Source organism: Sus scrofa, chromosome 7 (assembly GCF_054392235.1).
Source record: "Sus scrofa isolate SSC_HxYL_T2T_F1_AM1 chromosome 7, Sscrofa_HxYL_maternal_Yorkshire_Landrace_v2.0, whole genome shotgun sequence".
In the NCBI taxonomy this organism is placed as follows: Eukaryota; Metazoa; Chordata; class Mammalia; order Artiodactyla; family Suidae; genus Sus; species Sus scrofa.
In genome coordinates, this window is record NC_139389.1 from 111,758,948 (window position 1) to 111,786,945 (window position 27,998).

The 27,998-nt window shown below is 41.0% G+C and overlaps 1 protein-coding gene across 4 annotated transcripts; it reads right to left on the reverse strand.

The window, feature by feature from the left end:
- Positions 1–23: 23 nt before the first annotated feature.
- ALKBH1 (alkB homolog 1, histone H2A dioxygenase) lies at positions 24–27,990 on the reverse strand. Of its 4 annotated transcripts, none has more exons than XR_014811229.1 (7): positions 27,789–27,990; positions 25,315–25,423; positions 22,772–22,934; positions 10,362–10,452; positions 9,196–9,314; positions 5,635–5,773; positions 24–4,328 (listed from the first exon to the last, which is right to left on the reverse strand). XR_014811229.1 is itself a non-coding variant. In XM_021099556.2 (6 exons), exons 1-6 carry the CDS (start codon positions 27,969–27,971, stop codon positions 3,899–3,901), a joined length of 1,170 nt encoding a protein of 389 aa, XP_020955215.1. In that variant the 5' UTR covers positions 27,972–27,990; the 3' UTR covers positions 24–3,898. The 4 variants fall into 4 exon arrangements, 1 of the variants encoding a protein (XP_020955215.1); XR_014811228.1 differs by having other exon boundaries at positions 5,635–5,828; XR_014811227.1 differs by lacking the exon at positions 9,196–9,314.
- Between the last annotated feature and the right edge of the window lie 8 nt (positions 27,991–27,998).

Below are 27,998 nucleotides of genomic sequence, written 5' to 3' on the forward strand. Positions count from 1 at the left end.
GAATGACCAGGTCAGAGTATTCCTTTAAATTAAAAAAATAAACCAAGCACATATTTTTTATTTAAAAAAACATTTAAAAAGACTTGAAGTACAAAAAATCAGAAATACAGAAAAGCACAAGTCAAACATCAACAATAATCCTACCATCATTCACACTTTGGTGTATATATTCTTCCAGTTTTTTTTTTAAGATGTAAACACTCTATACAGAATTACTATGCATGGCTCCATAACTGGATATTCTCATTAAATACAAGCATTTTCTCATATCTCTACTTCTTCTTCCAAAACATGACTTTTAATGGCTATGGCTTTCTACTATATGGTTATATCATACCCATTAGGATATGTGCCACAAAGGCAGGTACTTTGTACAATCCAAGAACAGTGCCTCGTACGGAACAGTGCTCAATAACCATTTACTGAATATATACATGAATTTTATTTTTTTTGTCTTTTTGCCTTTTCTAGGGACGCTCCCGCGGCATATGGAGGTTTCCAGGCTGGGGGTCTAATCAGAGCTGTAGATGCCGGCCTATGCCAGGCCACAGCAACTTGGGATCTGAGCTGTGTCTGCGACCTACACCACAGCTCATGGCAATGCTGGATCCTTAACCCACTGAACAAGGCCAGTGATCGAATCTGCAACCTCATGGTTCCTAGTCAGATTCGTTAACCACTATGCCACGACGGGAACTCCCATACATGAATTTAATCAACCAACTCTTTGTTGCTGGCTATTGAGCTTATTTCAAACTTTCACTATTACATTCTTACAGAAAAATCTTATGGAGAGCTCTACTTACTTCCTTAGACCCAAGTAAAAGTGAAATTTATTAGGTCAAATGGTACACATTCCAGAACATTATTAGGACGACTCTATCATTTATTATCAAGCCAGAACCCTTTGGAGAGGACGAGGGAACATCAGCCAGGACTGCCCAGGCAAAACTGGGATGTCAAATTACATTACGTGATGCCAAACTGAAACTCAGCCCTTAGCAGTTATAGCAAGTTGCATTCCCACTAGAGTATTAGCCTGCCAGTTTCCTCAGACCTAACATTTGTGACTCCATTCTTGATACTACATATATTCTAGATCACGCTGAGTATCTACCCTGGCATTTTTTTTTTTTCCTTTTTAGGGCCGCACCCATGGCATATGGAAGATCCCAGGCTAGGTGTTGAACTGGAGCTGCAGCTGCTGGCCTACACCATAGTCACGGCAATGCTGGATCCAAGCCGTGTCTGCAACCTATGCCACAGCTATGGCAATGATGGATCCTTAACCCACTAAAAGGCCAGGGATCCAACCCGCTTCCTCATGGATGCTAGTCAGATTTGTTATCACTGAGCCACGATGGGAACCCCCACCCTGGCACTTTTGATATAAAATAATAAAGAAAACAAAGCCTTCCTCTTGGTCCTTTCTCGTGGCTTCTCGTTTCTTTCTAGGGGGTCTGGTTTCCTTCCTAGGTGTTGACAAATGTTTGCTGTAAAGGCCCATAATATCTTTTCGACTCTGTAGGCTACGAAGTCTCTGTTGCAATTATTCATCTCTGTCATTTTAGCATGAAAGCAACCAAAGACAACCCAGAAATGAACTAGTCTGTCTGTGTTCCAATAAAACCTTATTTACAGACATAGAAATTTCAATTTCTTGAGTCACTAATATTCTTTTGATTCCTTCCACCCACTTCAAACCATTTCGAAATATAAAAACTCTTCTTAGTCCACAGGCAGTAAAAACAAGCAAACAAACAAACAGGAGATAGGTCACAGTTTGCTGACCCCTGACTTAGAAAACATCTGGTAGACGACTAAAACTTGTGGTGAGGGGAAAATCATCCTTATTTAAATGATTAAGAATTGCCAAGTTTTCCTTTTCCTGAGTTGCATAATTTCTGTCAGAGTTGCATTATATACATCTTCCACTGTATGTGTGCCTCCCAGAAATAATATACACAAAAATGAGGGAGCTGGATTGTATAAACAATTCTGCTCAAAATCCTCCTCCCCCACCCCCGTGAGCTCATGAGCACATCCCTTAGAGGAAGCCTGGGTCGGGACAGGAATCTGCTCTTCTCTTGGCTGCCTCAGTTTCCACATGCTTCTCACAACATATATATCTCTCGCTTCGTGGAATGTGGATTTACAGTTTGAATGCTATTGTTTTGTAAAACATTGCCCCTAGACACAAGCCGATACCTTTATCTGATAATCAACTGACTAAAGTGCAATCTGTTCTAATGCTAAAGAATAAACTGATTGCTGGATTTACTAAATGACCTAGGCTGGTTTTAGTGAGTCACAGATAATGTACACAATGTTCATAAAATGTACCTTGTGGAAAATTTAAGGGATTTTTCCAGTGGCAATTTTATTTATCTTGGCTGCACCTGTGGCATGGGGAAATTTCTGGGCCAGAGACTGAACCAGAGCCATAGCAGTGACAATGTCAGGTCCTGAACCCACTGAGCCACCAGAGAACTCCCAGCGCTAATTTTAATTATATAAAATTAATCCTATCATGTACTAATTTTAGAACCCAGTTACAATAAGGGATGGATTTATTAATTTTTATTCCTTAAGAAAAAACCTATCAAGGATTCTAATATAAACTCAATATTCAATGCTCATAAGAAAAAAAAAGGCAAGACAGAAATTTAAATCTGGCAAGTCATGTCATAAGCAGTGGGTATCAAAGCAGCTTCTGGCCAGTATCCACACAAATAATTAAGCTGGGATGTTTCTAAGAGTCCACATTGTAGTAAAATATTGGCACATCATGTTTCTGGAAAGGAGCACTAAATTCCCATTACAGTCTGAAATGTCAATATCCCTCTAGGAAGATGCCAATAAATATTATCATTCTGTGAATGAGGAAACTGAGGCTCAGAGAAATGTAAGCTAACTTAGCTCAGGGTATACTGAGTTGAGTTGGTGGGGGTACATAGATTAAAACTCAGTGGCTTCATACATTTTCCAAGCTGTCTACAATCAAAAAAGACAGGAGTAACTGGAATATCAAGGAATATTCTCTCCTGTGAGACAGCCACAAAGAATACTTAGGGCAGAAACAGCTTTAAGTGCATGAACAATACAGCAAGTGAAAATAGGAAAAAAACTAATCCCAGATACACTTACCCTCAAACACAGATACTGATCTTTAATTTAAAAGTGAGTAAGTTTATTCACGGAAAAAACAGTTACAGAATACCCTTGAGACTTTTTCAGTCCAACAATTAAAACTGTATTTAAAAGCCAACGGGAAGAGTTTAGAGACCTAAGAGACATCTGGAGAAATGACTGCTCCCCTTTCCTTAGGTTTATACATATTCCTTTTAGGCAAGAGAGATAGCTGTGACTAATTTCTTTTCTAGGGGATGTGCCTTCTAGTTCCACTGTCTTAATGCATATAGGATTCTTCTGTGAAGGCCAGAGAAGATCAAAGAGTTTGATGTTGAATGGAAGAATTAAGACTGATGGTTGGTTCATAGAACCACAATTTTACCACAGAATGGGGTAGTGGGAGGGGTATGACGTTTCCCATGAATAAAACCTGAGGTATTTAGACTCCACAGACATGGAACCTCCCTTCTACCTCCCTCAGAGGTAATGGCAGAGGCTGAGAAGGCTACTGTGGAAGGTCATAACTCCTTGGACTTCCTACACACATTAGTGCCAAAACCTAACCAGGACTGGACGTGTCACACGCTTCTCTGAACAAAGTGGTTCATCAGTTTTCTCTTCGGGATAGGTTCCAAGGCAACAGTGTGATCAGTGATGAGTTTTTCCCTGTTTCTGGCGTGTCTCAGTGCTAGTCTATGGCAATAAAAAAACAGCGTGGTCATTTACTGTAGGACCTGCCTGAGTAAAAGTGTGGGCTGTCCACGTCTCAGCAGTCAGGGTTTAACCTAGCTCGTTTTACTTGGCTATTCCCATCATCCAGGTGGCAGAAACCTTCCGTGGTGATGTCTCTTTTATTCTCCTCCACGGGTTCCAAAGGGAAGTCCTGACCCACGGCCAGAACCTGCCGGACAGTCATGTTAACACGAGCAGTTTTCAAGTAGCTGGCACACACCTGCCAGTCCTCCATAGAACAGGGCTCTACTACTGAGTCTCTGGGGAGGTCAGCTGGGAGAGGTGTCTCTAGGCAGCAAGGAAGGCTTCCCCCTTTGGGACTGGGAAGGACCCTGGGGACTGCATGGTTCAATAAGCGGCTGAAACCTGACATTACCATGATGTCACCACTGTGCATAAACATGGCGGTGGGAGCTTCATCTCTTTTGAGGCCTCCCAGGAGAAAGATGGCAGACTGTCCAAAGCTATCAAAGAAGAAAAAAAAAGTAAAACAATACACGATAGTAAGTTTCTGTTATTGACCATGGTTCAGAAAGTTACTGCCAACTGCATTTTTTTCTTCCTTTTTTTCCTCCTTCTTTTTAGGGACACATCTGCGACCTACACTGTGATCCTGAACCCACTGAGCAAGGCTGGGGACTGATCCTGCATCCTCATGGATACTAGTCTGGTTTGTAACCTGCTGAGCAACAACGGGAACTCCCAATTGCATTGTTTTCTAATTTCAGTTTGATACTTATCACTCCCAAATCCTCCTTTTTATTTTATTTTAAAAATTTATTTTACTTTTTTGGCTGCTCCTGTGGCATGTGGAAGTTCCTGGGCCAGGAACTGAACTTGTGCCCCTGCAGCGAATTGAGCCACTGTAGTGACAACACCAGATCCTTAACCCAGTGAGCCATGTGGGAACTCCAAATCCTCCTCTTTATACTGTTCTAAGATCCTTCTTTTCTGGCTTATAAGTGATCAACTCCTAATATGCTACTTAAAAACTTACAGCCCACAGGACTGCTGCATAATAAAATCTGAAGCAGCTAAAGAAGCAAATTAAAAATTTAGTTTTAGGGGTTCCTGTCGTGGCACAGCAAAAATGAATCTGACTAGGCACCATGAAGTTGCAGGTTTGATCCCTGGCCTCGCTCAGTGGGTTAAGGATCTGGCGTTGCTGTGAGCTGTGGTGTAGGCCAGCAGCTACAGCTCTGATTTGACCCCTAGCCTGGAAACCTCCACATGCCTCAGGTGTGGTCCTAAAAAGACAAAAAAAATTTTAACATTGCCTATGTAAATTCTACTGATGCATCTTTAAGATTTAAGTCTTCTAATAAAATTATTTGGGTCCTTTACTATATATTTATCATTCCTGTTCACTTTAAAGATGCAGTACTTTGCACAAATATAAATGTATGTTTAAGGAGAGGAGGAGTAAACCATTGGGGCTTCTGTGCTTTGTTCTTCTCTATTCCCAAAGCTTGCTCACTTTGCCTTACAGTCTTTACCACTTATCTACTCTACAGACACTGACAATACCTCTCATTATAAAAGGCAGATTCCATGAACCTTAAACAGAAATATTAGCTGTAATTTAGTCATACTCTTAACAGACTAGGCTAATTTTACTTATAATACATTGTTAAGATGCCCAGAAGTGAAAGATTAGAGAGTCTAACCATTTAAAAAAATTCAATGTTTTTATTTATTTAAGCTTAAAAATGCTTTAGAAAAAGGAATGAAGTGATAAAAAGTAATCCAAAATCCCTAGATCCAACTTACCTGAATGACAGCAGGGGTTTGGAGTGATCTAGTTCAGATTTGTCTACATGGATTCCCAGTGTGGAGTCTAATCGGTAGTAATTCAGGATACCTGCTTCAGCTTGGAAACCCTGAAATCCACAGGCAGCGGCTACTTGCTCTGAGAGGAAAGCCAGGTCAGAAGGGAAAGGTGTATAATGATCTGCTGAGTATTTCTTTGACAAAAGCAGGGAAAATAAGAAAAATAAACAATGACCTCAGGAAAATAGGAAATTGTTGCATAAGATTAATTACCACTTTAAACCATCTAATTTATACATAATATTAATATAGCATGATTTAGTCATCCCTTAAAAATATTTTTATTGTGGTATAGTTGATTTAAAAATATTAATTTCAGGTATACAATGTAATGATTCAAAATTTTTATAGATTATACTCCATTTATAGTTATTATAAAGAATTGGCTATATTCCCTGTGCTGCACAATATAGCCTTGTACCTCTTATTTTATTCATAGTAGTTTTTTACCTCTTAATAGCCACCCATTTTTGAGGCATCCAGAAATCTAATCTGGGTCAATTCAAAATACTGAGCACCTATTATACAGAAGGCACTGTGCTATGCAGTGATAAATCAGACAAATTCACCTGCCATGGAGCCTACATATGAAGCAATTACGCCTCTCTCTGGAACACTCTAATCCCAAACAGGATAGTTTTCTTAGGGTGACTCAAAACTGTCACTGCTAAGAGGTGCCTAAGGAAACATGCTGACTAAATGTAATGTATCGTAGATGGGATCCTGGAACAGAAAAAGTACCTTAGTTAAAAACTAAGGAAATTTTTTTTTTTTTTTTTTTTGGTCTTTTTGCCATTTCTTGGGCCATTCCCGCGGCATATGGAGGTTCCCAGGCTAGGGGTCCAATTGGAGCTGTAGCTGCCAGCCTATGCCAGAGCCACAGCAACGCGGGATCCGAGCCGCACCTGTGACCTATTACCACAGCTCATGGCAATGCTGGATCCTTAACCCACTGAGCAAGGGCAGGGATCGAACCCGCAACCACATGGTTCCTAGTCGGACTCATTAACCACTGCGCCACGACGGGAACTCCAAAAACTAAGGAAATCTAAATGAAGTATGGACTTCACTACTACAATAACATATTACTATTAGTTCACTAATTGAGAAAAAGTCACCATACTAATGTAAGATTTTTTGTGTGTGTCTTTTGGTCTTTTTAGGGATGAACCCATGGCTTATGGAAATTCCTAGGCTAGGGGTCTAATTGGAGCTACAGCTGCCAGCCTATACCACAGCCATAGCAACTCGGGATCAGAGCCTACATCAAAGCTCATAGCAATGCTGGACCCCTAACCCACTGAGTGAGGCCAGGGATCAAACCCATGTCCTCCTGGATACTAGTCAGGTTCACTACTGCTGCTGAGCCATGATGGGAACTCCCATAAGATGTTAATAAAAGGGATAACTGGGTATTTGGGAACTTTGTACTATCTTTTCAACTTCTCTGTGAATGCAGAATGATAATAAAATGCAAAGATTATTAAAAAGAAATAAAAGGCAATCAAACACTATATCCAGTTTGATTTTGGACCCCTCGGCCTCAACACTGGTCAATGTGATGGGATAACAGGCTCAAAACACCTGAATCATGGAGTTCCCTTGTGGCAACAGTGGGTTAAAAATCTGGAGGTGTTCACTGCAATGGCTCAGGTTGCTGGTGTGGCATAGGCTTGATCCTTGGCCTGGGACCTTCCACATGCTGCGGGCATGGCCAAATCTACCCCCAAACCCAAAACATCTGAATTTAAACTAATTTACACTTTGGTCAAGGCGGGACTTTAAAATGGATATAATTTTCAGCCCTTACCTCTCTGAACCACCTCTGTTTTTTATACCTAAGGCTTACAAATATCCTTTTTCTCTTAAAAAAAAAAAAAAAAAGGTAAATCCAAGGCCAGAAGATTCTCTCAACAAAACCCATACAATCTCTTGAGAATGACAAGGCAGTAGTCTCATAGGCAGATGGGTCTGAGGACTAGTCTAGCCATGGAAGCCAGCAGCAGCCTGACACTCTTCAGGTCTGATGCTCCTCTCTCACTCCTCCCATTGCTCAATCAACCTCAAATCTGATTAGCAAATCCCAAAGAGGGTTCTGTCTTACATCTCAGCTAGTGTCCACTAGCTGGAGCAGCAGTCATGGCTCTGAATAGAGTGTATTTACTTTGATCAGAAGTGAGCTTCAGGAGTTCCCGTCGTGGCGCAGTGGAAACGAATCTGACTAGGAACCATGAGGTTGAGAGTTCGATTCCTGGCCTTGCTCAGTGGGTTAAGAATCCGGCATTGCCGTGAACTGTGGAGTAGGTCACAGATGTGGCTCAGATCCTGCGTTACTGTGGCTTTGGCATAGGCTGGTGGCTACAGCTCCGATTAGACCCCTAGTCTAGGAACCTCCATATGCCGAGGGAGCGGCCCTAGAAAAGGCAAAAAGACAAAAAAAAAAAAAAAGAAGTGAGCTTCAACTTCACATGAAGGAAGACTTGTGAAAAGTATGATGGATGGCCAAGCCTCTTCAGTTGGAATCTGTTTTATTTTTTTTCCTCTCCATTTCCTGAACTGCAAATAAGAAGAGCTCCTACTTAATTTCTCAAAACTAGGGTGAGGTTAGAGAACTTTAAGATTTTCTCTGCCATTTTAAGTGTTCATCCTTCAGAAGATCAACCTTCAGAGCTGCTATAATGAAATAATTACCTTTGTAGGCTTTCAATCCTATCCAAACTGTCTATGTACTACTCTTCTTTCTTAATTCTCTTTCACTTTTCTCTGATTATCCATTCAGTGTTTTTGTTTTGCTTTGTTTTGTTTTGCTTTCTTAGGGCCACACCTGTGGCAAATGGAAGTTCCCAGGCTAGGGGTCAAATCGGAGGCACACTGCCAGCCTACACCACAGCCACGCTGGATCATTAACCCACTGACAGGCAGGGATCAAACCCAAATCCTCATGGATACTAGGTGGGTTCCTAACCTGCCAAGCCACAACAGGAACTCTCTCATTCAGTGTTTTTGATCCTTTTCACCCCATGTTTTTCTTAGTAAATGAGGCTAAACTAAGGTCCTTAGGGAATAGTAACACTAATAAAATTAATATCATAAAAAACAACAAACTGGGAATTCCCGCTGTGGCACAGCAGAAACAATCTGATTAGTATCCATGAGGATGTGAGTTTGATCCCTGGCCTCACTCAGTGGGTCAGGGGTCTGGCGTTATCGTGAGGGGTGGTGTAGGTTGCAGACAAGGCTTGGATCCCGTGTTGCTGTGGCTATGGTGCAGGTCAATAGCTTCAGCCCCGATTTGGCCCTTAGCCTGGGAATTTCCATATGCTGCCAGTGTGGCCCTAAAACAAACAAACAAACACCCCCCCCCCCAAAATACAAAAATAAAAAACCCCAAAAACAAAACAAAACAAAACCTAATAAATTGACACTTATTGTGCTAATGCATTTAACTGATTAGAACAGCCAGGCACTGCTGTAATCACTACAAAGGTGTTAATCACTTACTCCTCCTTATAGGTAAGCACTGTCCGTATTGAAGGCAGGATTCAAATTCAGGCTGTCCAACCCCAAGAAAAACCACATGGCCATTTCCCCAAATACAGATGTCTAGTTTTCCATTAAATCTATATCATTGAAAATAAGAATTATATTATGAACAGTTCTGAGCTGCATTTACCATTACTCTGAGTAGTTAATATATTTATTATTAATAGCTGGGTTGATGAAGCTATGTAGCTTTTAAAAAGTAAATGGTTAGTAGGAAGACGGTTTAGAGCAATTTGTTTTATTCCGTTTACTCCGGAATTATTTCTTCCACTTGGTGGCAAACATCTCACTGACACAAGATGCACTGTGATGCCAGTGATAAAGGAAGCATGTTCTGAAGCACAGGGCTCAGGAAAGAAGAACTTGTACCTCAAGAAACATGGCACACTGTTAACTGTGGGACATTCTTTCCTATTTCTCTCACGCTCAGACCTTATATAACAAAGATTTTTTGAGTTAACAGAAGAGAACATCAGAAGTACATGGAACTTTTTTCACTCCAGGCACATATTATGCAGAAAATAAATGTGCAATAAATACTACACAATAATGGAATTAAAGATTTTAAGTGAGAATGCAGTAAAGAAAAATCTATATCCCTGAAACTTCCCTAGAGAAAGAAAGCACCAAAGGTTTCTGATGAATTAATATAACCCGAAGGCATATGAAAAAGTAATTTTTTTTTTTTTTAAAGGGCCGCACTCATGGCATATGGAAGTTCGCAGGACAGGGGTCAAATCGGAGCTACAGCTGCCAGCGAACACCACAGCCACAGCAACGAGGGGTCTGAGCCACATCTGCGACCTATACCCACATTTCACGGCTACACTGGATCCTTAACCCACTGAGTGAGGCCAGGGATCAAACCAGAGTCCTCATGGATGCTATTTGGCTTTGTTAACTGCTGAGCCACAAAGGGAACTACCAGTAATTTTTTTCTTGATAAAATTATTCACTCCTCTTGCGATACCATAGCAAGAGGATTTTAGGAGGGAATAAATGAAAAAAATCCTCCCACAAATGGATAATCTGAATTTTAAGCTTGGCCAGGAAGAAGTCAAACTATGTGGACGCAAGAAGCATTAAAATGGAAAACAGTGGAATTAGCAAAAAAATTTGAATACCTTACTGTCCCAGTTATAATGGTAGCCTAGGGTCACCCAGCGCAGTTTTTCTAGTAAACTTCGGGGTCTCCGTTTATTCACTTCTTTATACCTGAAAAGATTGGAGACAAAAGATGATTTATTCACCTCAAATGGCAGCAATAGCTTGTTTCATGGACACTGGGGTCTAAATTTTGGTATTTTAGTGGTATAAGTTGTTAGCCAAGATCTAACAGCTTATACCAAAGGAAATCAGAACAAACAAATGAGTTGAATGAGAATATAACACTACTGAAAAACATGTTTGTATTTCTAATTTCTAGTCCTTGGTTCTAAATCCTCTGCTGAAAGGGATCAATTTTAAATGACAAGTCTCTAGCATCTCAATAATGATAAAACAAAACTACAATACATATGTCTTTAGTTGTCTATTTGAAATGGGACAAAGAGCCCTAGGACCCTGAAAATTTGGCTAACAGAACATGTTCAATTTGGCTTGCTTAAAGCAGGACGATTCCTTCCATCCTTCCTTTCTTGTTCTTTTTCAGCTTCACTCTGGCATATGGAGGTTCCTGGGGCAGGGACTGAATCCGATCCAGAGCTTCCACTTATGCCACAGCTGCAACACTGGATCCTTAACCCACTACTCTGGGCCAGGGATTGAATGTGTGCCTCCACAGAGACGGGACAGATCCTTAACCCACTGCGCCACAGAAGAAACTCTAGAACGTGATTATTACAGCTATCGCTATGTATAGAATGATGCTGGCTGGCCTCCCAGTGTTGCAGTTTTGGGGGAAAAAGTTTGGCAAAATACTGCATACAATAAAAAACAACTAGTTTAACATGACTTCTTTAACTCTCTATATATAAACAATTTAGGTAACTGAAGCCTAGCTAACAATTAAAGGCCACTGTACTTGATTTGGTTTTCGACATCCCCTTGATCAAATCATAGGAAGTTTCTGTAAAACTGCAGTGTCCTTTCTGCAATTATATCCTAATCAAATCTATGGGATTAATTACTTTTTAAAGAAGAAGCTTACTTGATTTACATCTAAATATCTAAAAATACATGAATGTATTTTAGATATTTACATGTAAATATCTAGGCCTAATCATTTTACTTTATTTTTCAATGTAATTTACATCATTAATCAATCAAAGAAATATTGTGGGGGGGGTCTAAGAACCAGTGCTATTTAAAAAAGAAGATATCAGGGAGTTCCCTCATGGCGCAGCGGAAATGAATCAGACTAGGAACCATGAGGTTTTGGGTTTGATCTCTGGCCTCGATGAGTGGGTTAAGGATCTGGCGTTGCCATGAGCTGTGGTGTAGGTCACAGACACGGCTCGGATCTGGTGTTGCTGTGGCTCTGGTGTAGGCTGACAGATACAGCTCCGATTCAACCCTTAGCCTGGGAACCTCCATATGCCGTGGGTGTGGCCCTAAAAAGACAATAAATAAATAAATAAAAAAGATCTGTGTTAAGGAGTTTATATATATATATAAATAATATATAAATATAAATAATATATATATAAATAATATATACATTATTGTTGTGTTTTTTTTTTTTTTTTTGTCTTTTTGCCATTTCTTGGGCTGCTCCCGAGGCACATGGAGGTTCCCAGGCTAGGGGTCGAATTGGAGCTGTAGACGCGGGCCTACGCCAGAGCCACAGCAACGTGGGATCCGAGCCTTGTCTGCAACCTACACCACAGCTCATGGCAACGCTGGATCCTTAACCCGTTGAGCAAGGTCAGGGATCAAACCTGCAACCTCATGGTTCCTAGTTGGATTCGTTAACCACTGAGCCATGCTGGGAACTCCAAGAGTTTATATTTTGACAGGAGATGAGAGACAGGTCTATGAAGAAATGAGGGGAAAAATTCAAGGCAGTATAAAATCTAGTTCTAAACTGAATAGCATAATACTTTAAGGGCCACTAGAATTAAGAAAAAGGAGAGCTCAAAGTCTGCTGTCTAATCAGTAGGGCTCCAAGGCAGAGCCAGGGAGTTGAGCATGGGATTGAAGAATGGCCAGCATGTAAATAAGGAGCTCGATGCAGTGGGCAATACAGGCACACAGCATGGGCAGAAGCAAAGGATTTATTACAGGCTTACACTGTAAGTGGCACTCATCTTGATGTCTGAAAAAGTTTATAGAATAGAATCTATCTGTCCTCAGAGTTTACATTCTAAGGACATTGCAACACAGATTTACATCAAGACCAGTAACTAAATAAACGGAATGGATCAAACACTGATTTATGTAGGACAGCTGTACAGAAAAGAGGCCTAGCAAGTCCAACTGCTATCCTCCGAAAGGTCTGCTTAGGAGCTTGGCCCTCAGCAAGCATCTGGAACCTGGATTTTGGGGAGGCTCACACTGTTTCCAGAACTGCAGCCCACTTGGCCTAAACTGTTTGTATCAACAATACAGTTTATGAACACCTGCCTTCCTTCTGGGAGTCTGAATTTTGGTGCCTGTGAGGCCGAGACTGTCTATGTGCCAGCCCTCAGTAAAAACCTGTGCATTGAGCTTCTTTAAGTCATGCTGATGCTGCTGGTCCAAGGATTACACTTTGAGAAACACTGTTGTAGCCAAAATTAAAAAAACCCAAACATCTTCTATCACTTTCTAGCTCAATAAGAGATCATTTTATTCTTGACAAAGAACCCATTATACTATATCAAAACCAGACTGATCCATATAAATAAAGACAACAACCGGCAGTTCTTGAAATCTGATGGCATTTTAGACATTTGATATGATACCAATAAGCTGCTTTTCATCAAAGATTGGGTCTAATATTCTTCAAAAACAAGGTATATATATTATTATCTTTGATACAGGTTTATGGTGTTACTAAAATTATCACAATTATAGTAACAACCAAGCAGGAATAGAAACATCCTATAAAGAACCTCTTTTTTGGAGTTCCCATCATGGCTCAGTGATTAACGAATCTGACTAGGAACCATGAGATTGTGGGTTTGATCCCTGCCCTTGCTCAGTGGGTTAAAGATGTGGCGTTACTGTGAGCTTTGGTGTAGGCCGGCAGCTACAGATCCGATTAGACCCCTAGCCTGGGAACCTCCATATGCCATGGGTGCAGCCCTAGCAAAGGCAAAAAGACCAAAAAAAGAACCTCTTTTCTACCTTAACTGTATCACTATAAGAAAGGCTTTGGGCTTTGTCTTATATTATAGAGGGGGATTGGTCCAAGGATGCAAAAGAAGATAGAGAAGAGTCTTATTTTCAAAAGCATTAAGCCCAGTCTTCACAACAAAAAGAAAGAAAAAAAAAATTAAAGGCTTGCTTAGTGAAAAAATAGTTATGATCACTGAGTGTGCCGTTTTGAGAACTGCACATGCATGTGCACGTCTGTGCGTGTAATGTGTTAGACCCATGTAGGTACGAAATTCTACCCCTTATTACCTATTCTCTTCTGAGAACTCAATTCATTCTTTCCTTTGTATAGAACTTCTGGAAGGAAAGTAGCAACAACTGTTGTAACACTTTCCTTCAAGATTTGAGAGCAGGTCAACACTACACAGTTCTTGTCTTAGTACTACTTCGGAACCCTTTTGATCCCCATGGAGCTCTTGTGTAACAAAGATTGCAAAATATTCATTTTTAGACACTGTGAACAGTGTAAGATCCAAATCAAGTTCCTCACGTTCCTAGGTCATTTTCAAGCAGAAAACACTGAGGGATTTATGAAGGGACAGGTGGTCTGTTTTTTTAAACTTGTCCCAAAGAAGCTAAGAATGTTCAGTGCCAATGGAGTCTTATCTACCTTAAGGAATGCACCCAATCTAACTTTATTTTTTTTTTTTTTTTGTCTTTTTAGGGCCATACCCACAGCATATGGACATTTCCAGGTTAGGGGTCATATTGGAGCTGCAGCTGCTGGCCACAGCCACAGCCACAGCCACGCCAGATCTGAGCATATGTGCAGACCTATGCTTCAGCTTGTGGCAACGCCAGATCCTTAACCCACTGAGCGAGGCCAGGGATCGAACCCGCATCCTCATGGATACTAGTCAGGTTCTTGACCCGATAAGCCACATTAGGAACTCCCACCCAACCTAACTTTAAATCTTCATCCAATTATCTAAAAGAATGTTTTCAAGCACGTATGACTAACTATTGGTTCTCATTCAAAGAGAATCACGCTATGCTCCCTGCCTCCGCTGCCCTTCCAGGCACTAGCAGGAGGTTAATGGATGGGTGGGCTGGTCACCTTCTCCCCTGGTGAATGTGCCCACACAGCAGTTTGCTTACTGGTAAAAGCTTCATGTAAGTGTTAGTATTTCTCTCAGCAAAACTCGTTCTATAGCACTGCTTTCAACTGAACCCTAACTGGGTGGAAACAAACCCCTATCATGCTTGTCTGCTCTCTATGTAGTGGGTAGTTTTGATGTTGCAACTAAGCATTGGGTATTTTTTTTTTTTCTTTCTTGCCTCGAGGGACATTAATGAACCATTATGAAAGCAAAAGCACTTGGGACAGAAGAAATCTGAAGGTTATGATAGAAAATCTTCAAAATCCTACTGCAGGTATTGCTTTTTCAATCATTTTTAAAGTCTTGAGGATTGTATCTTTCACAACTCTATTTCCCTCCATGACCACAGCTTTCTGGAGTTCCCGTCATGGCTCAGTGGTCAATGAACCCGAATAGTATCCATGAGGACTCAGGTTCTATCCCTGGCCTTGCTCAGTGGGTTAAGGATCTGGCATTGCCATGAGCTTTGGTGTAGGTCGCAGAGGCAATTCAGATCCAGCGTTGCTGTGGCTGTGGCATAGGCCAGTGGCTTCAGCTCCGACTGGACCCTTAGCCTGGGAACCTCCATATACCATGGGTGTAGCCCTTTAAAAGGCAAAAAATAAAAAATAAAATAAAATAAAACATTTGGAGTTCCCATCATGGCTCAGCGGAAACGAATCTGACTAGCATCCATGAGGACGAAGTTTTGATCCCTGGCCTCACTCAGTGGGTTAAGGATCCAACATTGCAGTGAGCTGTGGCGTAGGTTGCAGACATAGCTCAGACCCCAAGTGGTTGTGGCTATGGCATTGGCTGGCAGCTACAGCTCCAATTTGACCCCTGGCCTGGGAACCTCCATATGCCACAGGTGTGGCCCTAAAAAGACAAAAGACAAAAACCAATCCCCTCCCCCCACATAGCTTTCTGTCCTTCCTTTCCTTGTTTCTCATTTCAAATAAACCTAAAGTTTCACCCTGTGCCCAGAACTCCATTTTTCAGTATTTGAGTTCTTTTGTTTTTGTCTCCCTTCTCAGTCCCTCTCAATCAATGCAAAGGGACATCCAACTTCCCCTTAAGTGCTAACATCCTCTTGCTATCTACCGAGTATTCAGCCTTATCTAATCTACCTTCAGTTCTAAAGCATCACCACTTATCAAGTCCTCAGTTCTGCTCTTACTCCCTTCCAGGACAAGGAGAATATAGATGCTGAAACAACCTAAGTGTCCAATGACAGATGAATGGATAAATGATGATATACACACACATGAATATTATTCAGCCATAAAAAAGGGAAATCCAGCTTTTTGTGACAACATGGATGAAGTGTGATGGTATTAGGCCAAGTGGGATATAAAACATCTAAAACAGAATAGACTGGTGGTTGCCAGAGGCAAGGGTGGGGTGTTTATGTGTGTAAAATGGGTAAAGGTGGTCAAAAGGTAAAAACTTTTCATTATAGAAGTTTTGGGGATGTAGTGCAGAGCATGATGGCTAGAGTTGTTACTGTGATGTATATCTGAAAGTTGCTGAGAGAGGATCTTGAAAGTTCTTATCACAAGAAAAATTTGTAATGATGTGAAGTGACTGATAATTTATTGTGATAATCATTTGGAATATATACATGCATCAAAGCAACACTGTACACTTGAACTAACACGATGTTACATGTCAGTCATATCTCAATAAAACTGGAAGTAATCTTCCACCCCCAAACCTAAGTATAACTTTACCTGCCACTTAGAAATCTATGGATAATCCTTAACTACTTCTCTTTCACTTTTCATAATATCTTGATCCTCCCTCCTCCCTCTTTTTTTTTGCTTTTTAGGGCTGCATCCATTGCATATGCAAGTTCCCAGGCTAGTGGCTGAAATGGAGCTGCAGCTGTTGGCCTATATAATGGCCACAGCAACAGAGGATCATAGCTGCCTGTGTGACCTACACAGCTCACAGCAACGCAGGATCGTTAACCCACTGAGCAAGACCAGGGATCTGACCCGCATACTCATAGATACTAGTTGGGTTTGTAACCTGCTGAGTCACAATGGGAATTCCCAAGAATTATCTTTCTAGAGTGAAAAATCTATTACTAATCTTGATGAAGTCCCCACTTATAGGATGAAGTCCACATTGTCCTACCGTAAAATAAAATTTGTATTTTAGCAAGACAAGAAAAATGTAAACATAACAAAATTTCTCTGCCCTTTGGCTCCCTCTCTCCCCCTTACTGTGCATTGTATATCTGCACTGACCAAACTTCTCCCACGGGCAGAAATACCAGCTCACCTAAAGAGCAACCTTCTCTTAGTATCAACAAAGACAGCTCTTAAAAGATAACATTCCTTCTTGGTCTCATAAGGGGACACTTGGATTTAGACTGAGTAAACTGTCAACAATACATCCTTTTTTTTTTTTTTTGGCCGCTCCCAGGTCAGGGGTCAAACTTGTGCCACAGCAGTGACAACGCTGGATCCATGGTCTGCTGAGCCACCAGGGAACACCAATACCTCATTTAATATGCAGCCCTCTCTCAAAAAATTGATATAACTGTGCCTCAGAGCTTTCTGACATGCTATTTCCAGGTTAAAATCCTCAATTTGGCCTACGTAAAATTTTCCATTCTTTTCTTAGATCTAATTAATTTTCATCAACACTATGTAACATGCAAACCCCCTGATAAGCTGGCTGTAACCTTTCTAGTTCCAACTCCAAGCATTTCCTACAAGGTAACCTACCCTCCATCTTCCATTGCTGAGTTTTTATTTTTTTTTCAGGCTGCACCGCGGCACATAGAAGTTCCCAGGCTAAGGGTTGAATCAGAGCTGCAGCCTACACCACAGACACAGCAACATGGGATTGGAGCCACGTCTTCGACTCATTCCACAGCTCACAGCAATACTAGATCCTTAACCCACTGAGAGAAGCCAGGGATTGAACCTGCATCCTCATGGATACTAGTTGTGTTCGTTACCACTAAGTCACGATGGGAATTCCCATTGCTGTGTTTTGACCACACGATTTTCTCTACTGAAATGTTCTCTCCTCTTACTCCACTCTGTGTAGCAGATTTTTCTAACTTGCTTTTTCAGAGACAATTCTAACATTTCTTTAAGGAAATCTTTTTCCTGGACTCCGTCTCTGCCTCTATTATGCATGCCCACAAGGAATCTTGCAACTTTCTCTATTCAAGAATATGGTTTTGGTACTGCAAAAACCTTATGAAAGTACCTTAATTCCTCCCTCTTTCTCAAAGTCAGGGACTGAGTTTTAATCTTCATATCTATGCTAGTACCAAGTATTTCCTAAAGCAACAAACATACATTATTTAATAAATTAATGGAAATGATATGGAAAGGTACTATATAGTTTTTAATTGATCATTCTAACTTTATTTATTTTTTGTCTTTTTGCCTTTTCTAGGGCCGCTTCCCTTCGGCATATGGAGGTTCCCAGGCTAGGGGTCGAATCGGAGCTGCAGACGCGGGCCTACGCCAGAGCCACATCAATGCGGGATCCAAGCCGTGCCTGCAACCTACACCACAGCTCATGGCAACGCCGGATCCTTAACCCGCTGAGCGAGGCCAGGGATCGAACCCAACATCTCATGGTTCCTAGTCGGATTCGTTAACCACTGCAACACGATGGAAACTCCGATCATCCTAACTTTAGCATCATGCTTTTATTGAGCTAAAAGAGAAGATATCAATTTACTTAATATTTACTGAGCACCTCCTAATATATACAAAAAACTGTGGTTGGCACTAAGGCTACAAAAATTTCAAGGTCTGGAGCACGGACAGGGGCATGGCAGGCAGTGGAGGGAGAAAGGCTAGAAGAAGGGATTCACTACAATAAATGCTATAATAGCATCATAAAAAAGGTCTTAAAGCAGAAAGGGGAAGGCATTAATTCTGCTTCCACATCAAGAGTATCAATGGAAAAAAGCCTTCATATGTGCAAATATGGATATAAAGCATTTCATCAGCTAACTTATGGAATAAAGTTGTCTATTTTCTTTTCTTTTCCTTTTTTTTTTTTTTTTTTTTGCTTTTTAGGGCTGCAACCGTGGCATATGGAGGTTCCAAGGCTAGGAGTCAAACTGAAGCTGCAGCTGTCAGCCTACAACACAGCCACAGCAATGCCAGATCTGAGCCAATTCTGTGACACACATCACAGCTCACGGCAAGGCCAGATCCTTAACCCATTGAGCAAGGCCAGGGATCGAACTCACACCCTCGTGGACACTAGTCAGGTTTGTTGCTGCCGACCCACAACCGGAACTCCCCCTTGTCTAATTCTCTTGAATAGATAATATAGTCACAAAATAAAAAAGGGGTAAGAAAGTATCCATTAACTAATCCTAAAAGATTTAATAACTACCATGCACTAAAGAATAAAATTACAGGGCAAGGCGATAAAATGTTATTATTTTTTAAATGGCCATACCCTAGGTACATGGAAGTTCCCAAGCCAGGGATTCACTCCAAGCTGCAGCTTTGACCTATGCCACAGTTGTAGCAATGCTGGATCCTTTAACCCACTGTGCCAAGCTGGGGATCAAACCTGCGCCTCTGAGGCAACCTGCGCCTCTGAGGCAACCTGAGCCTCTGCAGTCGGATTTCCAACCCACTGCACCACAGGGGGTACTCCAGGGGACTCTTTTTAACTGAATAAGGGAACCATCTCAAGATATTAGAACAAAGACCAAAAAAAAGCAATCTGCTGATTATTTAAGGGAAGAGATGTTCAGGTAGAAGGATGAGCTTATACAGAGAATCTGAGCATGCCTGATGTGTTTAATGAAGAGAATGGAGGCCAGTACTATTGGATAATAATAAGGAATAACAGGAGATGAAGTGGGACAATCAGATCTTGTAGCCTTCATAAAGACTTTTGATTTTATTCTAAGTGTGATGGGGCTGTAAACAAAGAATCTGAATGGCCTTTGTCCCTTGTTCTTTATTTTCTTTATTTGGCCATGGCATGCATCGGCTTGATGTGAGATCTTAGTTCCCAGACCAGGGATTGAACCTGGGCTGCAGTAGTGAAAGCACCAAGTTCTACCACTAGACTACCAGGGAATTCCCTGGCCTTGTTCTTTAGAGAGAGCTTTTAAACTCTTGGAATTTTGGGAGGAAGAGGAGTATCAGTTATTCACCGTGGGCCCGCTGACTACACCTGAGTATATGCTAAGAAGATAGCATTAAAGAGGCACAAGAGCAGACACAGGCAGACTGGTTAGGAAGCTACTACAGTAAATGATGGTGGCTTAGACTGCAGTGGTTGTGATGGAGATACCAAGGAATGATTTTATTTATTATAACTGCAGACCTCACTGCCTGCCTGCCTGCCTATCTATCTATGTATCTATCTCTTTGGCCATGCCATGGCATGTGGAAGTTTCTGGGCCAGGGATGGAACCTACACCACAGCAGCAATGCAAGCTGCTGCAGTCACGCCAGATCCTTAGCTTGCTACACCACAACAGAACTCTCAAACCCTACTAGACTTGCTGGAGGGTTGGAGTTAGGGTTTTTTAATGGCAGCAGAGTGGCTGCATTCTACTACTGGAGTCCATCATGCTTGATTTATCTGCTCTCCTGCTGATAGACACTAAGGTTGTTTCGCATGCCTCCCTGCCATTACAAACAATGCTGCAATGAAGACGCTTACACTCAACTGCTGTACTCTTCTGTGAGAATCTCTAGCTCCACTACTCACTGACAATAAACTGTGAAATATAATGTAGAATTGAGGTGCTCTAAAAGTTGCCAAAATAGCTCAGTTGGGAAAGGGTCAGACTGAAGATCTAGAATTGAGGTGTCCTAATTTTGTGAATGGATCTATTTTGACTTATATGTTCCAAATATTTCTTCATTTCCTACTTCAAAGTTTCTTCTTCCCTGGAGTTCCCTGGTGGCCTAGTGGTTAAGGATTTGGCATTGTCACTACTATGATCAGGTCACTGCTGTGGCACATCTTCAATCCCTGGCCTGGGAATTTCTGCATGCCTTGGGCATGGGCCCCCCCCCCCAAAAAAAAAAAGTTTTTTTCTGATCATAGAAACCTAGAAAGTTAAAATTGAAAGGATTCTTAGAGGTCCTCTAGTTTAGTGGTTCTCCATGTGACTGTTACAGTAGATAATCAGAATCTCTAGAGAAATCTTTTTGAACCGAAGACCCTCTCCTTTTCTGATATGCTCTGGGAAAGTGGGAAAGCGGGTATGTACTGTCTAGGTGACTCTGACCATGATTCAGTCACCTTGAATAGCTCATCTGGTCTAACCCCTTTGTTTTCCAGATGAGGAAGCTGAAACACATATAGTGACAGAAGAACTAGGCCCTAATTGATTTTCGGTGCTACCAGCAATGTCTGAGAATATCAGTTTTTTCCGAAACTTGACAATAGAAGGTATGAGCGTAACATTTTTTATTTCTGCTAATTTATTACACCAAAAAAAAAAAAGTTATCTCACCCTTGTTCACAGGATGACATGAGAGAAATTCATCTGAGCTACCTTATAAGAAGACAACTGGGATGTCTAATAATTTCTCAGAAACAAAAAAAATCAAATACTTAAAAATGCAGGCTGATTTAGAAACAAACTCCTCTAAGCACTCTAATTTTACCCAGCCACCATCTTCTTTGACTTTGCTCTCAATTCCACAGAAGACATCCTTAAGAACAGGATTTTCCTTCCTGTTCTTGCCTAAACCATAGGACCAAGAAGGTTTTAAAGGAAAACAAGTGCATTTTATCTTCATTTTCCTTTCTCTTTTCAACTTAAGAAAATCTTCTATGTCTCATTGGAATTAACTTGGCATAGTTTCTGAAAACTGCAATAGCAGAGAGCTGCTTAAGTCCAAAGAGAACACACAAAGCCAGTATAATTGTTTTAACAGGCTGTTCTAAGGATTTCTCACATATTATCTTGTTTCATCCTCAAACTGTTAAACAAGGAAAACACTTCTATGAGGCAAAAAAAGATTAGGAAATTTGTTTACGTTAACACAGCTAGTAGGTGGCAGAGCCAAGATCTGAACCCAAGCAATGTGACTCTAGAATTAGTGCTCTACATCACTGAACACTTAACAACTTGGCCCTAACCTATCTTTGCTTTGGTACTTTTCCTGCGTTCTTGACAATTCTATTCATGACTTCCAGGAAGCATCTTCCTTTAAGTGGTAGCCACTTAAGTAACCATACTCATAATCTTATAAACTCTATCCCTCTACCTGCCAGACTGCATTTAATTATATGTTTACACGTCTCTGTTCTCGACTAACCTACAAATTCCCTGAAGGAACTGCGTTATTTCTGTCTTAAACCTGTAACACTTAAGAACAGTATCTGTCCCAGCAGAAACTCAATATATATTTGTTGAATAAACACATGAACGTATATACTGTGTGCTCCTCACAGAACAATTTACTCTGTCTTTGCTCACGCTGCTTTTTCTACCCAAATCAGCCTTCTTGCTTTTCTGACTGGTAAACTCCTAATCATTTTTGAAGACTCAATTCAAATGGACAGAGAAAAAAAGAGGATAATGGGCCCAATTAAAATATCATTTTTTCCCTCTGACACCTCCTTCCTGCCATAGACTATGCACTCCCAAGTGGAGGGACAGTGTCATATTTACCTTTGTATCTTCAGGGCTTAGCATCATGCCTGGCACACAACTGACCCTCAAGAAATATTTGTTAAATAAATGAATGTTGAAACAACATTAAGGTACAAAGACTGCTTTTCATGAAGAACTGACAATCACAAAACAGCTAGTAACAATGATTTCATTGAGAAGAGAAGCAGTACAGAGCATTCAGAGCTACTTTCTTCGGGATACCATAAGTCTTCAAAGGAACTCACTTAAAGTAAGAAAAAGGGCTGAAACTGGATGAAAATGGATCATCTGATGATTAATGAGGATGAACTCAATATCTAAGCTACAATAAGCAAATCTTTAAAATGGATCTCAATTTAATATAACTGTCAAAATGTCCACATGCTCCTTGTGGAAAGAATGTAATTGTGCCGTATCTGAGTAGAAAGTCAGTCACTTTCACTGAACTATATTTATAGGGTAGTTCTTTTAAAGATCTGTGATGAACTGAGCTGAATATTAATACTTCATTGTGACTGATAAGTCTTACCTTAGAAATTCTTTGCTCTGTTCCCACAAATCTTGGGTCTCTTCTTTAGTCATATGTTTGTCCAGGTTACATACATTAGGTTTCTGGGAATATAATTTAAGGCACTGCTTCACCCAGTGCCACTGGTAACCTGGGAGGAAGGGGTTTGGGATGAAAATAAATCCTATACAAAAGACAGATGAGAAAAAAAGGAGAGGAGGAAAATCCTCCATCAGTTATTCAGATCATTTATTTTTGTTGATACCCTTATACCCAGTGCTTTATTATTTACTGCCCATCTCCTTTTGCTCATGCTTCCAGTGGCTTCCACACTTAAGCATATGTTCTCATTCCTATACTCCATTTTAGCAGAAGATGAATTTCTTCAAGTTAATAAAAAAAAGCTGCCTTGATGACGAACGTTAGACATCTACAACTATGTAATAATCTCTGGTTTTGTGTTGTTTTTTGTTTCAAGAGAAACAAATATTACACAACTAACAATTGTGTTATCTCGAAGCAAACTTCAGAGCTGAATCTGTCAAGTCATCCCTCAAATTTTCAGCAGGTATCATTTACAAAGGTGGTAGGTGCTTCCCGTAGCTATTACTTTTGTGATATCTCAGTGTTGACTTTTTGTCTCTTCTGTTTTCTAATAACTGGATCATGATTTTTATTCTTTTTTAATTTTATTTTTTATTTGCTTTTTAGGGCCACATATGCAGCATATGGAAGTTCCCAGGCTAGGGGTCCAATTGGAGCTGAAGCTGCTGGCTTACACCATAGCTACAGCAACACAGGATCTGAGCTGTGTCTGTGACCTACATCACAGCTCACGGCAACGCCAGATCCTTAACCCACTGAGCGAGGCCATCCTCATGGAGACTACCTGGATTTGTCACTGCTGGGCCACAACAGGAACACCAAGATTTTTATATTACTTATCTCAATTAAAATAACTCGTGTGAATCCTGCCTCCTTTGAACTTTGACTGCTCTAACAGGGAAGAAAGATGGTACAGACTTCTGCTTAGCATGCAAATACCTAATCATTTTTAGGTTAGGAAAAAGAGGAATAATAATATTTAACTAGATCCTACACATGGTTAAGGATTCACTTATCAAACATTCAACTGACATATACTACATGTACTTTCTTAAGAATCAGAGATAGGAGTTCCCGTCGTGGCGCAGTGGTTAACGAATCCGACTAGGAACCATGAGGTTGCGGGTTTGGTCCCTGCCCTTGCTCAGTGGGTTAACGATCCGGCGTTGCCGTGAGCTGTGGTATAGGTTGCAGACGCGGCCTGGATCCCGAGTTGCTGTGGCTCTGGCGTAGGCTGGCGGCTATAGCTCCGATTAGACCCCTAGCCTGGGAACCTCCACATGCCGCGGGAGTGGCCCAAAGAAATGGCAAAAGGACAAAAAAAAAAAAAAAAAAGAATCAGAGATAAAGAAATGAAAAAAATTTGTCCTAAGTACCTGGAGACAGAACAGTGGAGACGGTTATCCAGTTAATGTCTTTTAGAAGTCTGGCTATGAAAGGAAACAAAGGTAGAGTACTCATAAAAGAAAAGGGCAGAGTTTATTGTTTTTTAGGGTTTGGAAAGACCTAAGCATGCTTACAGATTAGGAGCAAAGGAACTGGGTGAAAAATTGGAGAGGAGAGGAACACAGTAAGGTCTTGAAAGTTGGAAGGGGTAAAAGAAAGTGGGATCATAAAGGTGAAGGGAGTGGTTCTGAACAGAAAGAAGTCCTTTTCCTCTAAAATTGGAGGATAGGAATGGGAACATTCCCTTATAAGTGTGGAGGCCATTTTCTCATTTCATGTATCACATTCTCAAAAAAATTTAGGACAGGATTGTTAATATTTTGAAAGAAGAAAAAAAAAAAAAGATATGAAAAAACCCCCAACAACCTACTGTTTGCTATCACCATCATTTCACAAAATAAGAATATTATAACCACCCACCCCCCTCCAGAAGACAGCACATTAAAGGAAGAAACTTCTGATCAAATTCAAGCAGAATAGCGACAGGGAACTGAATGCTTTTATAGACAGTCTATTCCAGAAAATTGCTATCTTCCTTTTACGGACTTAAAATTTGCCTTCTTTTATTTTACTTATTCACTTATTTTTTAATCTTTTAGGACAAGATTAAAAAAGTTCCTGGGCCAAGCATCAAACCCGTGCCACAGCAGCGACCCAAGCCACATCAAGGACAATGGTGCATACTTAACCTGCTCTGTCAATTCAAAGTGGCTCTTCTGCCACAGTAGATGTTCAGAGCTACGGTTGGGAGCCCAGAGTTAGCATCCTAATTTTTGATTTGTACCTGATGTGTCACTTTCTGCACTATAAAGCCAACACTACTGACTCCTGTTTTATCCTTTGGGAATGAAAAATAAACTGAAATCTAAGACAAGGCAGAATTCTGGAGGGGGTCTGAGAGTGGAACATTCCTGTGTGTTTAGTTTTCTTGTCTATTTACTTGCTTACAGCTCCTTCTCTGAAATTAGACAAATGGCTGAGTGATTTTGCCTTCCAGGGTCAATTGCACTCACCTGGATAGCCTTGGAGTCCGTAGGCCTGCCACTTGCTGACCGGCTGAAGTCCTGCTCTGTATGCATCATGGTCACTGACTGAGGACACACTTAGCTGAGATTTGACTACCTGAGAGGAAGGAAACAAATCAGAGGCTAAAGCTATTTTTACAGGTTAACTCTGAGAATCTCAAACCTCTAAAAGCCATTTCTGATATGGGACAATTAGGAGGTGTAAGTCTGGGGTCCTAAACTTAGTTCTACTCCTTACTTGATGTACGATTAGTTCAGTCACTTAACTTTTTAGAACCTCAGTTTCCTCACCTACGTACTAATAAACACTATAGAGCTACTTAAAACTAGAGCAGTGATGAGAAACAAGCTGATTTTGGCCTTTAAGACTACACTTTCCCGTGATACCACACCTTTGTGGTTTCTTCTAGGACTCTGAATCATGAAAGGTATTTGGTATATGGAACATTCAATGCTATTTGCTTCTGATAGGGCTAACGATATGCTTCTGAGGAACTTGCACAGAGTTGGTGTTTAAATGGAGCTATGAGGAACAGCTGAGAACCGTGAGGACTCTAACCAGAGAGAAAAACATTTCAATAAACCACTGGGAATCCTGTTTGCTAAAAGTACAAAACTGCTCTCTTGTACATGAAACTTTAAATTGAAACTCTTATCTTTTGGCTCACTAAATTGCCTAAGAGATCCAATACGCAATCACTAAAGTAAGGACATTCAGGGGGAAAAAAAAACCCACTTCATCCTTACGTAAATAATAAACTTAGGCTCTGGCTTGCCTTAGAATATATCAAATGTTCTCTCACAAAGAAATACTGGCGTTCCCGTTGTGGCACAGTGCTTAACGAATCTGACTAGGAACGATGAAGTTGCAGGTTCGATCCCTGGCCTCGGGAGCGGCCCTAGAAAAGGCAAAAAGACAAAAAAAGGAAACATGATCTCTTATTCTTTTAACTTTTCGAAGAAGAGAGATTTCCAGATAAACCACCAACAAGTGGCTGGTATATCTCCATTCTGTAATAAAATGGTTATCTGAAACTGAGAGTCCTGACCATCTAACTCTTCCAGGTTTCTAGAAGATAAAAGGTTTTTATTTCAAACATTTTGTAATGATCTTTTAAACAGACCATACCTATTAATACGGTACAGTATTTCAGCAACACCCTCAAATCTGAGAGAAGTTTTTCGACCTAACCTCTCATGTTTTAAGCTTAACCAAATCTCTCATCCTTTTAAGGTTTTTCTGCTTCCTCCCTTGCCAGACTGTTAGCCATCACTTTCTCCACTGCTCTTACATGATGTCTTCTTAATAGCAACCTTCTCCTTTTCTAATTTGCTACTTTCAATCTGTTTTGAGCTGTGGAACTAAATACTACCCAAGTTTTTATATACCCAATAAAAGGTGTATTTACTGAGTACTTACTGGTTTAGGTACTATGCTAGACACAATGTCCCCTTCTAGGGCGGCTTTAATTTTATAAGTAATCTTATAAGTATTATGGTAAAATATGGGCAAAGGAGTTAAATGGAGGTCCAAGGGGTTCTCCCATGAGTTAAATACATTATTCCTGGACTTTCTGTATGTTATTCTGAAACTCTGAGAGCTAATACTAAGCTTGGAAAGAATGTCTCATGCAGCCATCTGTGGATAAGAAATAATGTTGAAGGGGAGTTCTCATCGTGGCTCAGCAGAAACGAATCTGACTAGTATCCGGGAGGATGTGGGTTCAATCCCTGGCCTCACTCAGCAGGTTAGGGATCCTGCATTGCTGTGAGCTGTGGTGTAGGTTGCAGACTCAGCTTGGATCTGGTGATGCTGTGGCATAGGCCGGCAGCTACAGCCCGGATGTGACCCCTAGCCTGGGAACTTCCATACGCCCTGGGGGCGGCCCTAAAAAGCAAAAGCAAAAAAAAAAAAAAAAAAAAAAAAAGGTGAGGAAGGCAGAAATAACATACGGTGTCTGGATTCATTTGCCCTTTACTTTTAACCTGTAAAGATTATTTCAGAATCTTTTAGTGCCCTCTTTCTGAAAGTAACAGAGAAGGCCTTTCATGAAAAACGGCTTAACTAATCACATCAATCTCTCAGTTCTGAGATTACTCGGAGTAGCTGGTTTCTTCAAGATGCAGGGCTCTACTCTAACACCTAAAAATCAGTTTACGGGTTTTCACACAAATCTAAGTATGAAAGCAAATGGACACTTAATGGAAGCAGTAAACACCAATTTCCTGACATTTTCTGATGAGAAGCTGCAGCCAGGAACAGCTGTGTGGAGAAACGATTAGCAGAGATCTTCGTCCCCAAAGTGTGACGCTTCGTAGGCAGTTCTACTACTGCCCATAGAAGGCGGGGATCGCTCAATAACACTCAGTCTGGGAGAGAAAAGAGGTGAGAAGAACACTGAAACTTCTCCAAGAAGGGAGGCGAGGCGACAGGTAGGCAGGCGCCGCTCCTTTCTCCATACCTTGTGGGCACCAGGCCCCGTGCCGCGGGCTACGTGGGCTGCCGAGAAGTCGATGACCCCTCCCAGGTCAGCAGTCCCAGGGCGGCTCTGCCGGTAGAAGCGGAAAAGCTTCCGAAAGGCGTCTTCTCCAGGTTCTGCTGCCAGCGTCGCCATAGAGCCCACGGCCGCCGCCATCTTTCCCATGTCGCGGCCCGTCTCCTCTGACCCGGA

What these genes read in the sequence shown, in the direction of transcription:
- ALKBH1 (XM_021099556.2), bottom strand. Translation starts at nt 27,971, where the DNA reads ATGGGAAAGATGGCGGCGGCCGTGGGCTCTATGGCGACGCTGGCAGCA. An exon ending in CAGAGCAAAGAATTTCTAAG is followed by an intron (nt 10,453 to 22,771) that starts GTAAGACTTATC and finishes CAATCTTTTCAG; the next exon opens with GTATAAAGAAGTGAATAAAC. An exon ending in AAACCCCTGCTGTCATTCAG is followed by an intron (nt 4,329 to 5,634) that starts GTAAGTTGGATC and finishes CTTCTTTGATAG; the next exon opens with CTTTGGACAGTCTGCCATCT.